This window comes from Caloenas nicobarica, chromosome 2 (genome assembly GCF_036013445.1).
Source record: "Caloenas nicobarica isolate bCalNic1 chromosome 2, bCalNic1.hap1, whole genome shotgun sequence".
In the NCBI taxonomy this organism is placed as follows: Eukaryota; Metazoa; Chordata; class Aves; order Columbiformes; family Columbidae; genus Caloenas; species Caloenas nicobarica.
The window spans coordinates 112,251,980-112,265,913 of record NC_088246.1 but is presented as its reverse complement, the minus strand read 5'-3'; the positions used below and the strand labels follow the sequence as shown (position 1 = coordinate 112,265,913).

Here is a 13,934-nt window from a genome sequence, read left to right as displayed (position 1 = left end):
CAGCGTGTATACATCCAGATGATAATCACTCACACCATAGCCATCTTGAACACCACACTTCACCATAAAGAAATTTAAGTCATGCATCTGCACGACATATGCCTTGCAACCATTTTCCGTTGTCAGTTTTTGCTTTTTAATTGAGACCTAATGCGCCTGGGAACTAGTGTGCTGGGAGAGGCGATCGGTAAAAATTGTGCTGTCGATGCCACCAGGGGATGAATCAATCCAAAGGTGGGAGCATCTGGTATCTACCGGTGCTTTCCATCACAACCCAGCACGCCGCAGAGTCAACTACTGTTGACCCGCTAACAGAGTCAACTGCTGCTGCTCACCAACTTCAGGCTCACTAGGAAAACACGAGTTACGTGCTGAGCACGCTTAACAAAGAGGATGCGTGTGATGAAGTTACTCGGAAAGCGAGAACTCGCCGCGGAGCGTCCCGGTATCCCGGCTGCAACGCACCGGCCAGCCCCACGTGCAGAACAGGGTGAAAAAAAAAAAACAACTTTCGTTCATTATCTCCGTTACATCCTCATGCTACCTCAGTCTCATGCCTGGAAAGTGGTTTTGACCCCCCTCTCCACACGTATAACAGAGCTTAATCTGTTTTATATTAGCGCCAGCATGAGGCATCCTTCGGGTTTGCCTCCTCCTCTCCCTTCTCCGGGAGCGAGCCCCCCGGGACTGCAACCCCTGGCCGGCTTCGGGCCCGTCACCCGCCGGGGCAGTGGCTGCACTAGGGGTCTGCCGCGATGGGGCGGGCGACGCTGCGGGACCGAGCCGACCGTCAGCCCGCCATCCCTGCCCCGGGGAGCGGGGCAGCGGCTGTGCCGCCGGGGCCGCCACCTCCCCCGGGTTTCTGCCGCTCCACAGCGTTTCTCGGCTCCCACAAAGCGAGTGGGCGGCCCCGGAGGCAGCCGGGCGGAGTGGCCCCCGCCGCCGAGGGAGAAGAAAGGGCTTCAGGAAAGTGAGGGGGAGGGCGGCTGCACATCGCGGAGCTGAGAGGAGAGGAGGAATAAAGGAGGCGGGGGACGCAGAGAGCGTGGCACGAAGGCGAGCAGCACAGCCGCACCCCAGCCCACCTCCCCCCGCGGGGCTCCCCTTGCAGCACAGCACGGCCCCCCGCACCGGCTCTGCCCGGCGGGGGCTGGGGACACGGCGCCAAGGCTCCCCCAGCCCCGCGGGGGCAAAAGCCTGCCCCAGGACGCGGCGGGCGGCTGCAAACTAACTTCGCACGCATTGCATTGCATTGCAAACAGTGCGCACCTCCGCACCCCGAAGACCTGCACCCCGCCGCGCTCACCTCGGGGCTGGCCCTGCCCTGGCGCCCAGAGCAGCGAAGCCGCCGCCAGCAGCTCCAGCAGCCACCGCCCGGCGCTGCCCATCGCCGCCACCGCCACTGCCGCCGGGAAGGGACGCTGCCCGCCCCACCGAGCCCGCCCGCCTTATATGCTCTCCCACCGCCCCCGGCCCGCCCCGCCCCGCCGGGGGTAGGTCACACACTCACACGGTCACACACTCACACCCTCGCACGCTGACGGACCCTTCACCCCGCACCACACGTGTCCGTCCCCGCAAAACCGCCCCCGAAGAAGCACTTGCAGCCCGGCCGCGCGTTGCGGGGGATGCACGGGGTGCGACGAGCCCGAGTTCGGTGCCTAAGAAGTTTCGGAAAGCTGTAGTCGATGAACTGGGACTTTTTGCAAGGAGGGAGAGAATGAAAAGGTGGGTTACGTGAAATAACAGGGTAAAACTATGTGGGGGGAGAAAACATTGCTAAACCAATTCAATATGCGGCTTGTCTATGTGGCTGATATTTTCAAGTGTTTTTAAAAAATTAGTCTGCTGACGCTTTTCTTGTAAATTTCTCATCTCCAACTTTGAAACTTCATGCCAGTGCTGATATTTTTCGAGCCTTCACTCTACGGAAACACATCAAATCCACCATGTTTGTAAATGAAACTAATTCTCAGTTGGCAAACTGAGAAATGGACTACATTTGTCACATAGGAAGTCTTTGCAACTTTTAAATGACCAGTTACCTCTTGAAATTAGCATAAACCACAACAAACTGGTTGTAGAATTTCCTGAAGATAGAGACGCTTATTTAACACTTCAGGAAAGTCCATTTCCATTAGGCTTTCCTGGTTTAAGATTTGTCAGTTGCAGAGCTCACACCTACAGTACTCCTTATCGAGTATTTGAAGTAAGTTGCAGCAAGGAACAACACTTTCCTGGGAAAAGAACTGTATGCCCAAAGTGAGTTGGTTGAGGTGGGGGAATTTTAGTAAAAGGATACTGTCTTCCAAATGTGAATCCTCACTGACTATGCATGTTGCTTATTCTTTAGGAAAACATTTTGCTGCTCTGTATGATGTTGCATTTAAAACCATGTTTCGAAATACAATAATGTGTGTGAGTTGCATGAGCAGAATTAGGCTGCCAGTGTGTTCTTCAAATTGGGACAGCTCTTTGCGGAGTTCAGTCTTCAGCTTGGTTGGCGTTTGTTTTCATTGATCAGGGTAAAAAAATTCTGGAAAAGAATAGTAATTTACAGATTTTGTATAAAATAAAGCTATTTCTTATCATACAGCTCAGAGTTATGAGCTATACTTGAGAAGTCATTGCAATGTTTATATCCAAAACATAAACAAACAGGAAAAATCTACAGGTCAAGGAGATAAAAATTGAAAAAAATTCTGCCATAAAACCCTATCGAAGGCCTCCAAGCCTGGAAATAAATAACACCCCACATCCGTCCCTTCCAACAGATCTGTCCTTTGCTCACACCAGGAACTTCTTAAATTTCAGGACAGGCAAGGAGGAGGAAAGCAAAATATCTGTGGAGAGAAAAGTCAACAAATTTCAAGAGCCAAAGTGTTGTTTGTTGTAAAATAATAGAGGTCAGGTTAAGGAATCCTCTGTTCAGGATCACAAGTACCAGTTGGGAGCCAAGTACAAAGGAAAGGGAAAGAGGGAGCATCTGTGCAACATAAAATCCTGCCAGTTTACAGCTTTATAATCAGTTTAACCATTTCTTCAAAGTACAGCAAGCTGAAGAGTGCTACCTTACATCCATGCAATAAGTGCCAGTTTATTATTACATGCATTTATCCTCATCAGAATATTTCACAAGAACTAGAGAATGTATATTGAGATCCAGATCTGGACTTTATCATCTGAGTCAGTTATTACCATTTAACTAAACATCTCTATACAACTTGTAACGGAAATATACACATTGAATTAGTCTGTAGGACTACATCACCATTGTTCAGTGTCCATTATAATAATTCTCTAAGAAAACCGACTCTTCTCAAATTTCATTTGAGTGTGTACCTTCTTGAAGAAGAGGATTACTCTATTTTATGTTGTTCCTTTTTCCACAGTTCATTGCTGGGATTACAAAGTACCAGGCAATCAGAATGCTCCATGGTTCAAGACATAGCACTATTAATATTATTCTTCCCTAATCAAGGTTTCTAATGAGCTTTGAATGATTATGCCATTAGATGACAATCTCAGCTTCTTAAGCATAACTCCACTGGACATTTACACTGAGTGAGTGCATTGGATATTATAAGTTGAAGATTAGAATTTCTTAGTCTTTGACAAACTAATCTGATGAGAAAATGGAATGCCATGGTACAGGTAAGATCTTGAATGAGTCAAGAAATGTGTGTAAGAATGAAAGCATTTTAGGGCACTGTGCTTTCATGCATGTTTGTACAGTCCCCCAAAAACATCTGCACAAACTGAAACTCTGAGCACTACTATATCATATATGCTTAACACAGATAGTAACAGTGCAAATTAAAATCACACAAGAAGCTTTTATATTGTGAAATAATTAACTTGCTACTGCTCCAACTTGAAACAGAGATGCACAAACTTCAGGAAGGGTAATTTCTGAATACCTCACAATTTGTTGTGCTAATCAAAATTCACTCCAAAATAAAGCAAAAATAAAAAAGTTTTCTATGGTAAGACAAGAAAAAAGTTATCTGTAAATACCCAGAAAACACTCAGAGATGTGGTTACAGGGAACTTCTTAAAATTTTGTTTTCTCTTTCACCAACTTTCGTGAGCTAGAATTGCCTTAAGGACTTAAGTGTTTCAGTTGCTAAGGAATGCAAAATCCTAATATTTAGGATGATGTAGCACAAACTGAATATGTTAATCGAGCCATCTGTGAATAACAACCTATGGATAAAAACATTGCCTTTGGCAAAAACAGAGGTTTAGGAGAATTCGAACTGGAGAAAGCCCAAATACACAGAGCCTGAATTGAACCGCTCTGCTATCCTGCACCTAAGTAAAGTCCCAGTGAACACCAAATATGTTTTTTCAGCTTTTGTCTGTGTTGCTATGCTTAAGGCAGAGCTATTGTGTTAATGGCAGGTTCCCTTCAGGCCCCTCAGGAGCATGAAGTCACCTCCTGACCCTGGAGGGCAGCAGGGGCACTCATGGCTGTCAGCATTGCCGTGCTTTTCCTCATCCAGAGCATTTAATAACTTGCACATCCCATCATCCCACCTTACCACCCATTCCATTCTCAATGATCCTTTCTCCTTGCTGAGTATCGGGGCATTTCTACACTGTGAACACCATTGACACAACATCTGCTGGAAGTGGGGTAGGGAATTTGGAATAGTTTGCAGAAGGAGGTATGCTGATATAACCAGATGATAATCCCACCCAGAACTACATTTAATGGTTAAATAAGGTTTTTATCAATAGCTGTACTGTAAAGCAAAGGGTCTGTAATTTTTAGATGGTTTGTGCTGGGCTTTTTTTCACACACTTGTTATCCATTCTGCATCTCTGCTTCATTATCTCATAAGCACTACCAAGTGTTCTGAAAAAGCATTCTGGGAATAATTATCACTTGTAATCAAAGGAAAAAAAATAGAGTAAACTGCCTGTCTGCCTTTAATAAACATTCACTCACTACTAAAAGCTGGTTTAGATAACTCTTCAGTTGTTCCCCAGAACCTTTCAAGTGCTTTTCTTCCTTTTTCTCCCTTGGAAAACTATGTCCAGAGGTTAATAAATCTGAGCTGTGACAGACCAAAGAGAGGAGTAAATTCAAAGCAAAAGGCCCTTCACATCACACCCTGCTCACAGCTTCCTCTCAACAGAGACACCACCTCTACAGCTTGGTGGGCTGGAAGTGCAGCCCAAGGCAAGAGCTGTAGGCCAGGACAACTACCCTTCTGGTATTCCTTGACTGGTAGCCTGACACTCAGCTTTGACAGCAGAACTTTTGCCCTTGCTATTCCTGACAGTGATTTCAAGCAATGACTTGACATATGTGCTATGATAATTGGCTCTGAGAAGATGAAGGCTTCCATGAGGATTAAAGGAAGTCTGCTGTTTCAGAGGCAGCTGGGAAACAGCTGCTCCAGGAGACTGTAGGAACTGTCACAGGGCAGGGGAAAAGGCGTGAGTGGATTTAATGCCTTTCACCTGGCCAGGAAAGGTACGGTGTGTGCTACCCCATGAGGGAAGGTCCCTCAGGGGCTTGCCCACTTCATGGTACAAGCTTCATTAAAGGGCCCTATAAAAATGATGGAGACAGACTTTTAAACAGGGCTTCTTAGGATAGGACAAGGGGTAATGATTTTAAACTAAAGGAGGGGAGATCCAGGTTAGACATGAGGAAGAAATTTTTTACAATGAGGGTGGTGAACCACTAGCACAGGTTGCCGAGAGAGGTGGTAGATGCCCCATCCCTGGAGACATTCCAGGCCAGGCTGGACGGGGCTCTGAGCAACCTGATCTGGTTGAAGATGTCCCTGCTCATTGCAAGGAGGTTGGACTAGATGACCTTTGAAAGTCTCTTCCAACCCAAACTGTTCCATGATTCTATGATTCACTGACCTCAGGAGCTGCCCACATTTAAGTGCTCACCAGGGGGGAGGGCTGGCTTTGGAGAGAAGCAGGAGTTCTAGGGCAGTCTGGATGCAAAAAGGGGAAGCAGAAGAAAGAGAACGAGAAACTATAAATTCCTACTCTGCTCTCAGAACACTAAGTCCCACAACACAGAGGATTTTTAATACCTGGGCTATTGCACATGCCTGGTACATGCCCCCACCTTCATGTACCTCCAGGTCCCTCACACTCACAGTGCATAGTTTTAGCGGCACCCTTCCCTCCAGGCTCTCAAGGCCCTGTGAACACCCAGTCACCGTTTCCTATTACCACTCAAAATCTAACCTGGTCCTAAAGGCAGGTCCAGCCACCTCCTGCCAGGCTGCTGGGGAGAAGGCACCAGGGGCTGCAGCAAAGAGGCCAAAAGCTCTGCCAAGGAGATGTAGCAAGGAGTTAGGAGAGCACAGAAGTACCATGGCTGGCTGTTCTTGCACAGGGTCCTTTCTCAATCTTTGTACAAAAGGCACAATGCCAAATAGTGTAATAAGAGTGCTTTAATGATAAGATACTAATAAGAAGAGGAATATAGACAGTCAGTGATTCTTAGATCTCTTCATCCTGGGGTCCCTGTTTTCATGCAACCTCAGATAGACCTGATGCAAGCAGCATAGTTGCCCCAGACCCCCTATTTTGAAACTAAATAGACCCCCTATTTTGAAACTAAATCTGGAACTATTTCATTATATTTTGGAAAATATATCACATGCCTGGATCATGCCTAGGCATCCGACTATGAAGACAGTTCTTGTAACTCTTGCCATGCCTAGCAAAGCCAGAGATGCAGGTAGCAAGAGATACTGGGTAGCAGGAAGCCATGCCTGCAAAGGGTGGCCTGGTTTGGAAATAGGTTAATAGAGCTGCACTGGTTCCACATTGCAAAATAAGTGGTGATGTTTTTCTGTGGATTGATTTCTGCTGTTTTCCTAGTAGAACTGATTAATTTGCTCTGAATGGTGTCATAGGCAAGACTCAACATGTTTTCTGTGAACGGCTCACAGGGTGGAAATTGTGATTATTGTCCAACAGGAATGATTGGATGGGATACTGCATCATGGTGAATGTATTCTCCTCAAAAAGTCACAGTGAATTCACATTAGTTTTTCTTCTGTTGAAAAAATGGAACCTCTAGACAACAGAGAATACAATATTGTCACTGCTGGTAATCAACAACTACATTTCCATAATGCTTTTTCCAGTCTGTACATGGGACTTTTCCTTACATGTTGATTGAACTGCATACAAGAGCTGCAAAGCTCCAGTAACCCATGCAGGCAAAGAAACAGCCACAGGTAAGCTCATGAGAGACATCTGTAACATGAAGAACAAATGTTAACAGCAGGAAAAAATCTTACTGATCATCTCCAGTCTGATCTTGGACCTGTGCGAAGGACTTGTTGGACTTCAAGGATCCAAACCCCTTGTTTCCAAATTTGTATTAGGAAGGGGAGAGAATATAACTTGGCCCTCACAGAGATGTTCAAGCTGAACGACATTTAATTTGTGGTCTAACATCTGAGATAGTTCTGAATGGATAGAGAATTTATAAAATTATTTAGTTCATGCTTTTAAACCACAATTGCTTTGTGATTTAAGTGATTTTGTGATTAAAGTTTGTGACTGGTTTCTGATTCCTTATTTGCAAAATTTATTAAATAGTAGTTAATCAGTTAATAACACCCTCTGATCTTTGTTTCGGTTAATTTGGATTTCTTCTCAAGTGTAGTCAGGTATGCAGTTGGGAAAATATCTGTAGGACATCAGTATTGTTCCAGTGGTTGAGCTTTTAACAGCAAGTACCAAGATTTCGCTTCACAGAGACATACACCTGTCTATGAAAAATCCGTGTTAAAAGAAGGCATCTTGAGGTGAGATTAGCAAGCTTTCATCACCTTTTTTTTTGGTATATCTAGAGATAATGCAAGAAAAAAGACTTCTAGAAAGCAGAAGGTGAAAACCAAGAGTTTAAATATTCGACCTCTTAGTCCAACTTGTGGACCAATTAACATCTCTAGTTGTCTCCTGTAGCTTTTAACATGAAGTCATACATTGATACACTTAAACATGAATTTGATGTCAGCTTTAAGCTTCCTATATAGAAATTTGCCATAGAATCTAATTCAAGAGGCAATGTATGTAACTTTATTAATGTGGGAGGAAATCTGCACATAATGCGAGCTATTTTTTAATCTGAACTGCCATTCCTGCTATTGCAAGAAAGTACCTTACATCTGTCTGGAAAGCCATTATTACCAAACTGAATAATTTATCACTTCCAATTTTCAAGAAATTAGTCCTGCCTAAGACTGAAACCAGAAGCCATTTAAAAAACAGTAATCCGAAAAACTGTGTCAGGTTCTTAATTTGAGGAACAGTAGGAGTGTCCTAATGTGTGGTTCAGAGAGCACAATTTCAAAACCAATACTAACTCTTCCTGTCTATAAAAGCAGATGAACATGCCCTGCTTCTACTTGATGGGTACCCTTATATGTATTTCAACTGAGTTTTCACATGTGGATTAAAAAAAGGACATTGTAGTCTGGAAATCTCTGCCGTTCACCTTTCTAATGCTATTTTGAGGGATCTTCTGCTACTCAAATATTGCCATTGATACACATACATTTATTTTTATTTTATCTTTAAAATTAACTCTGCATTATTTGAAGTACATGATTTTTGAATTAAATACACTCACATTAAACTAACTACAGGTAGTTATGGAATCAGTCTTTAACTTGTGTTGAAAGAATAGCCTGTTTTGGAAAACAGAGGAAATCAGATGCCCTAGTAATTCCTAAATAAACAAATATGGGCAAAAGGATAAAGTTTATGGGGTAATCTTGTTTTAATTACTGATAAATTAGATTGCACTGACTAGAACTTATTTTCTGATTCCCTTTCTACTTACATTGCTATCTACAGTGCAAAGTCAGTGTTAAATGCAACTGAGCTTGACAGTAGCATTTTCTGTCTCTTTTGTGCTATGTAAACAAACAGTCATCAGTGAAGAAGCAGTCTAATATTTTAATATCTAGAGAGGTACCAGCTCCACTTTAAAAAGAATTATAATTAAAAATTCATGAGATACTGGAAATGTTTAAAAAATGAATTGCATATCAAGAAGAGACAACCGTGTCTACGTAAATATTATACACATGATGGATGGATTGTCAGGCTGCATTTACTAAGGTAGTGTTTCTGTGTAAACTCTGTGGCTAATTAGAGGTTTGCTTTGGAGAACGAGATGCAAAACCAATTAGTTTGATGAGAGGAGAGCTTAGGAGGTGAGCTCTCTACCTCGTCTTTGACTTCAATGGAGAGATGCCTGTGTTTAAACAAACGAAAACATTATTAAGCTTTAGTCAGTGGTTATCTGCAGTGACACTGCAGCACTGTGTTTACCTTTCCTGCATTCCTCCCTGCACATTCCTGATCCTCTGCAGGGAGCAGACAGAGGTGTTGTCCTGTAAGAGGCAATTAAAATTTTTCCCCATCTGCAAAAATTCTCTTCTCCTTCCCCTTTCCCTTCCACTATCATGCAGCCCGAGGTGACCCCACTGCAGGTGTTCCCAGGAATGGGCACCTCTTTGGTAAGAGGTACCATCAGACTGAAAATAATGTTTGTATCTCATCTTGAGCTGCTCATGAAGCCATCGCTTGCTCTCCTTTTTTATTTTTTTTCGATCTATCTCGTTTGTAAATGTAGGAAAAAAATTAAAAACCCCAAAGCTGACTGGTATCACATGCGCACCACAAACAAGCAAACTTCTTTTTTTTAATGACTCTTTTATCAATGTTATCAAGGAACAGGAAAAACAGGTATTATTGCTGTAGCATTTCTGATAAAATATCAGGACCTACAGAAGACTGAAAGTTGTTCTGTCGAAGAGTGAAAATGAGACAACTGACAAACAAATCAGCACACAGAGTTTACACAGTGATTTTTGGTGAATATTTATATTATAACATTTTCAAGGTACTCTGTAAACTCTGTAAGCTGGTGCCACAAACAACATAAAAGATTCAATTCATTGGCATGAAAATGAAGCCACAAACACAGACCTTAAAAGAGAAAAAAAAAAAGGCTTTGAATCCCAAACCATATCACTAACATGTAGGTCAAGAATTTCCTAATGAGATTTTCTTTAGCCCCAGTTTAATTTTCAGACACTGATAAATTATTTGTGACAAAACTGTGCCTTGGTGGATTGTGTTCTTACGGGATATTTAATTGAGTTTTTAATAAAATTTTTAATATTAATACAAAAAATACATTCATTTTAAAAGTAGAGAAGTACTGAAAATACATTAAAGAGTAAATACTTGTAATAAAACTTGATTATTAAAACCAACAAATTTAAACTACAGTTAGTCTATTTAATGTGATTCACTTTTAAAACCTATGTTCTGTTTCGTTCAAATCTGAAAATATTGCTACGTTGTGAAATCTTCAGTAAGCTCCAGTTTTCCTGATTTTATTCTGCAGTCATTTGAAAGAGCCACAGGATGGCACTGTAAAACTACAAGTCAAAACCTTTTAACTCCCTTCCTCCTAACACCCACTTTAACGTGCTAATTAAGTCGACGCCATCTGTATTCACATAGCAGGGCCCACCAGCTTCCTCTTTACTGATAACTTTTTGCATTTTTCACACCTTTCACGAAGCAAATCAGAAAACCTGGCTTCGGTTTTAGTTAGGCCCTGCTGCTGGCTGCTGTAGGCCGGGGCCTAGTGCTGGCGGTGCCCAGCGGGAGGCTGGCCAGCTCTGGATGCTTCAGGCGGACAAAGCAGTTACTCTGATGGAAAAAATGATGAGCCAGGCTGTCTGTAGGGGAGCTTTCCTGCTCCCGATTAGTTTAGCATTAACTTCTTTCATAAAGCATGAGTTTTACACGTTTATTTTTCACCTGCCTTATGTAACTCGCTGGCTGCATGAACATCCTCATCATGTATATAGTGCTTGAAGATTGACAGTATCAGGCTTATTTCACACTCTGTTCCCCTGACGATATTTCTGTAAGAAGAAGAGTTCGGAGAAGGTTGCAGAAGGGTGGGAGAGGGGTGCAGGTGGGTGCAACAGCTCATACACAAAGTTGAAAATGAACATGAGTACAATGGGTACTTCTTGGCTATAGCATTTCGCTACAATTAAGGGCACAATATCTATCTTTTGCATCATCTAAATGCCTCATTTCTTTGAAAAACAAAACAAAACCTTTCATGGAGCCTTTTACTCTCTCAAAATTTCTGATATTGAGTTCCTCCTGGCACCGTACTGAACTAGCTTATTAACATTTGACAAGTAGGACACTTGCAGAGTTCATGGGTTTAATTGCTTTGCCAAGATAACAGGTTTTACTTTTATATATTTTGTGTAATACTGACAAAATAATAAATTCCACATCCCTTCCTGAAGCAAATCTCTCATTAAAGTCAGTTTGAACTTTACCACAGGAAAAAAAAAAAAAAAGAGCAAATAACTGAGCCTGGAATTTGGAATTACCCTGTGCCAGACTTTGCAGCAGCAGCTGCAGTGAAGCCAACAAAAGCCAAAGAATTTTGCTTGAGATCAAAACTTTTGCTGGCAGCAAATAATTAATGAGGAATTGTTACTAGAAAAGACTATCGAGGGAAGCTAATGGCTATTCAGTTTAAATTATTTTTTTTTCTCTAATACATATTTTAAAACACTTGTCTTTAAAATAAACTTCGTTTTCATACTCATGTGAATTGGCTGCGCATTATGAAAGAGCCTTTCCAAGAACGTCTGAAACATAATAGTTATCATGACAATTTTCAATAAATCATTCCTGGCTGAGAGTCTCAGAGGAAGAGAAACTAAATGATGATTGAATTATCCTTTTATTTCTAAAAGCGATCTTTCTGAATCAGAACTGAGGCACTGTGCGGAAATGGGTTTGAAACACTTACATTTCTGCTTTAATGATTGCCCCTGTTCTCCGAAGAGCCAGCGTCCCAAATTTCTACTTTATGGACGAGAATTCACAGGGCAGAGGTAGATGTGACTTGATGAGGGGGTTAGTGTACAGGGTAGCGGTAGCCATATACCAACTAAACTCCTTTGGAAAAATGCTGGAGAGGCAAATATGCACCCAGGTTAAAACCAGAGTGGGATCCACCAGTGTGTCATGGATACAAGGCTTGTAAACCAGTATTTGCACGGCTAAACCAGGAGTGTTGCCTCCAAAATAAAGGCTCCAGGTCGCAAGCACCCAAGGGCTCTGCTCCCAGCCACTATGATCCCAACAACATCCATGCCACCGGCAGAGAACCTCTGCGCTATCTGCTCCTCTCTCTGCCCTGGCTTTGCCGCCTTCATCTCCAGAGGCAGAGGAGGAAGAGGTGGCTGTAACCGGGACATGATTCAAAGCTGGGCCAGATGCTGCTCATGGAGCTGAATGCCCCTCTCTGGCCAGAGCACACCCACTCAACACCTTTCATTTGCGGAGAGCTGAATGTTTTATTTCTATGTTTCCAAATGGCATCATCACCTGTTTTGCAAACAGCAAAGCACTCACATGCTATGGCTTTCTAGCTTTTCAAAAAAAGGCTGTGCTGCTTAGACAGTCCCAGTCCAGCTAGAAGAGTAAGATACACAGTCAGAGCCAGTGGTGGGCAATGCCTGAAGCCACTAAGGGATGCTAAAGATCCCAGTTTCAGCATCTCTCTGAGTAAAAGATATTCTCACAACATGCTACAGCATTATAACTGGTTTCAAGTCTTACTTTTTCTAATCTGATTGCAAGCAAAGTTTGAATATTTCTTGAAAACACACATCATTGGCATATTTTAAATACATCATCATTTGAGGCAAACAATAAAATCACAACTGCTGAACTGTACATATGTTTTGGTACATTTGAGTACCTATTCTTATATAATTGATGAAATAGTTCAATGGCCCCTTTATGCTTTACTAGGATGCTCGATAGTTTAGAGAGTAGAATTCTCACAAATAAGACTTGCAAAGGCAAGCCTTACATAAAGCCTGGTTCCTATCCTCCAGTGTCATCTGTACGTTCCTTATAAGTCTTTGAATTAATACTTTAAATATTCATGCTGTGACTCCTGTCAGGAACTAATGGGCTTTCAGTTAATAAATTATTTCACGTACATTTAATAACTTCAGCAGTGTGTGCAAATCTCTCTTCAATGAAGATGTAGACACTCACACATTTCTGTCTTAACTGCCACAACAACTGAACAAATTCAATGGATGTTGGGCAGTTATTTGCTGCTAAAGTGTCAACAGAGAGTTTAAACAAAAGGAAATCAGCTGTTCAGGCATAGTTTTCTATTAATCAGTAGACAGAGCTCTTTCTAGGGTCAGAATTATGGAAGAGATTCAATGATGGGACTGTAAGAGTCTGTAAGAAAGCTCCCCCATTATTAACTTTGAGATACATGTGAATGTTTAAGATGCAAAGCTAGAGGGTCACATTCCAGCTGAGAATTAGCAGGTGTGACTTCCAAAATAAACAATGTTGATTGACATTGATTCTGAATTTGGCCTGTCGTTTAGAAAATATTTTTGGCTGGTGAAGGCCCCAGAATACAAAATACCTTCTCACAGTCACAGGTGTTGTCAAATTAACTAAATGCGATGGTCTGCATTAAAATGTTATTTAATTGTAGAACATAAGAATTTTGATAATCGTACTGGAAATACACAGAGTAGCTCTATACCTTATGAAGATGGTGACCACCTATGAAGAGATATAAGCAGAGGTCATACTAATACTTAGTATTATGTTTATTTAAAAAACAAAACAAAACAAAATGAAAGAAAACAACACTTTTTTTTTTTTTCACTGTATCACATGCATTCTTCATGTCTGAAACAAAGCATTTGCTTTGGAAGCCCCCAAATCGCCTAAATGCCTGAGGAAGTAAGTCTTCATCAGGAGCCACTCTTGCCTTCAGGTCAGCCCAGAGCAGAAACTGGAGCTCTGCCATCGCAAATGTGGTGCTGCCAAAG

At 42.2% G+C, this 13,934-nt stretch overlaps 1 protein-coding gene across 1 annotated transcript in view; it reads right to left on the bottom strand.

The window, feature by feature from the left end:
• LAMA1 (laminin subunit alpha 1) overlaps positions 1–1,388 on the bottom strand; it is a 104,354-nt gene extending 102,966 nt beyond the window's left edge. The window contains exon 1 of the mRNA XM_065627943.1: positions 1,307–1,388. Within this exon, the coding sequence (XP_065484015.1) occupies positions 1,307–1,388 (82 nt within the window). The remainder of the gene's footprint in view (positions 1–1,306) is intronic.
• Between the last annotated feature and the right edge of the window lie 12,546 nt (positions 1,389–13,934).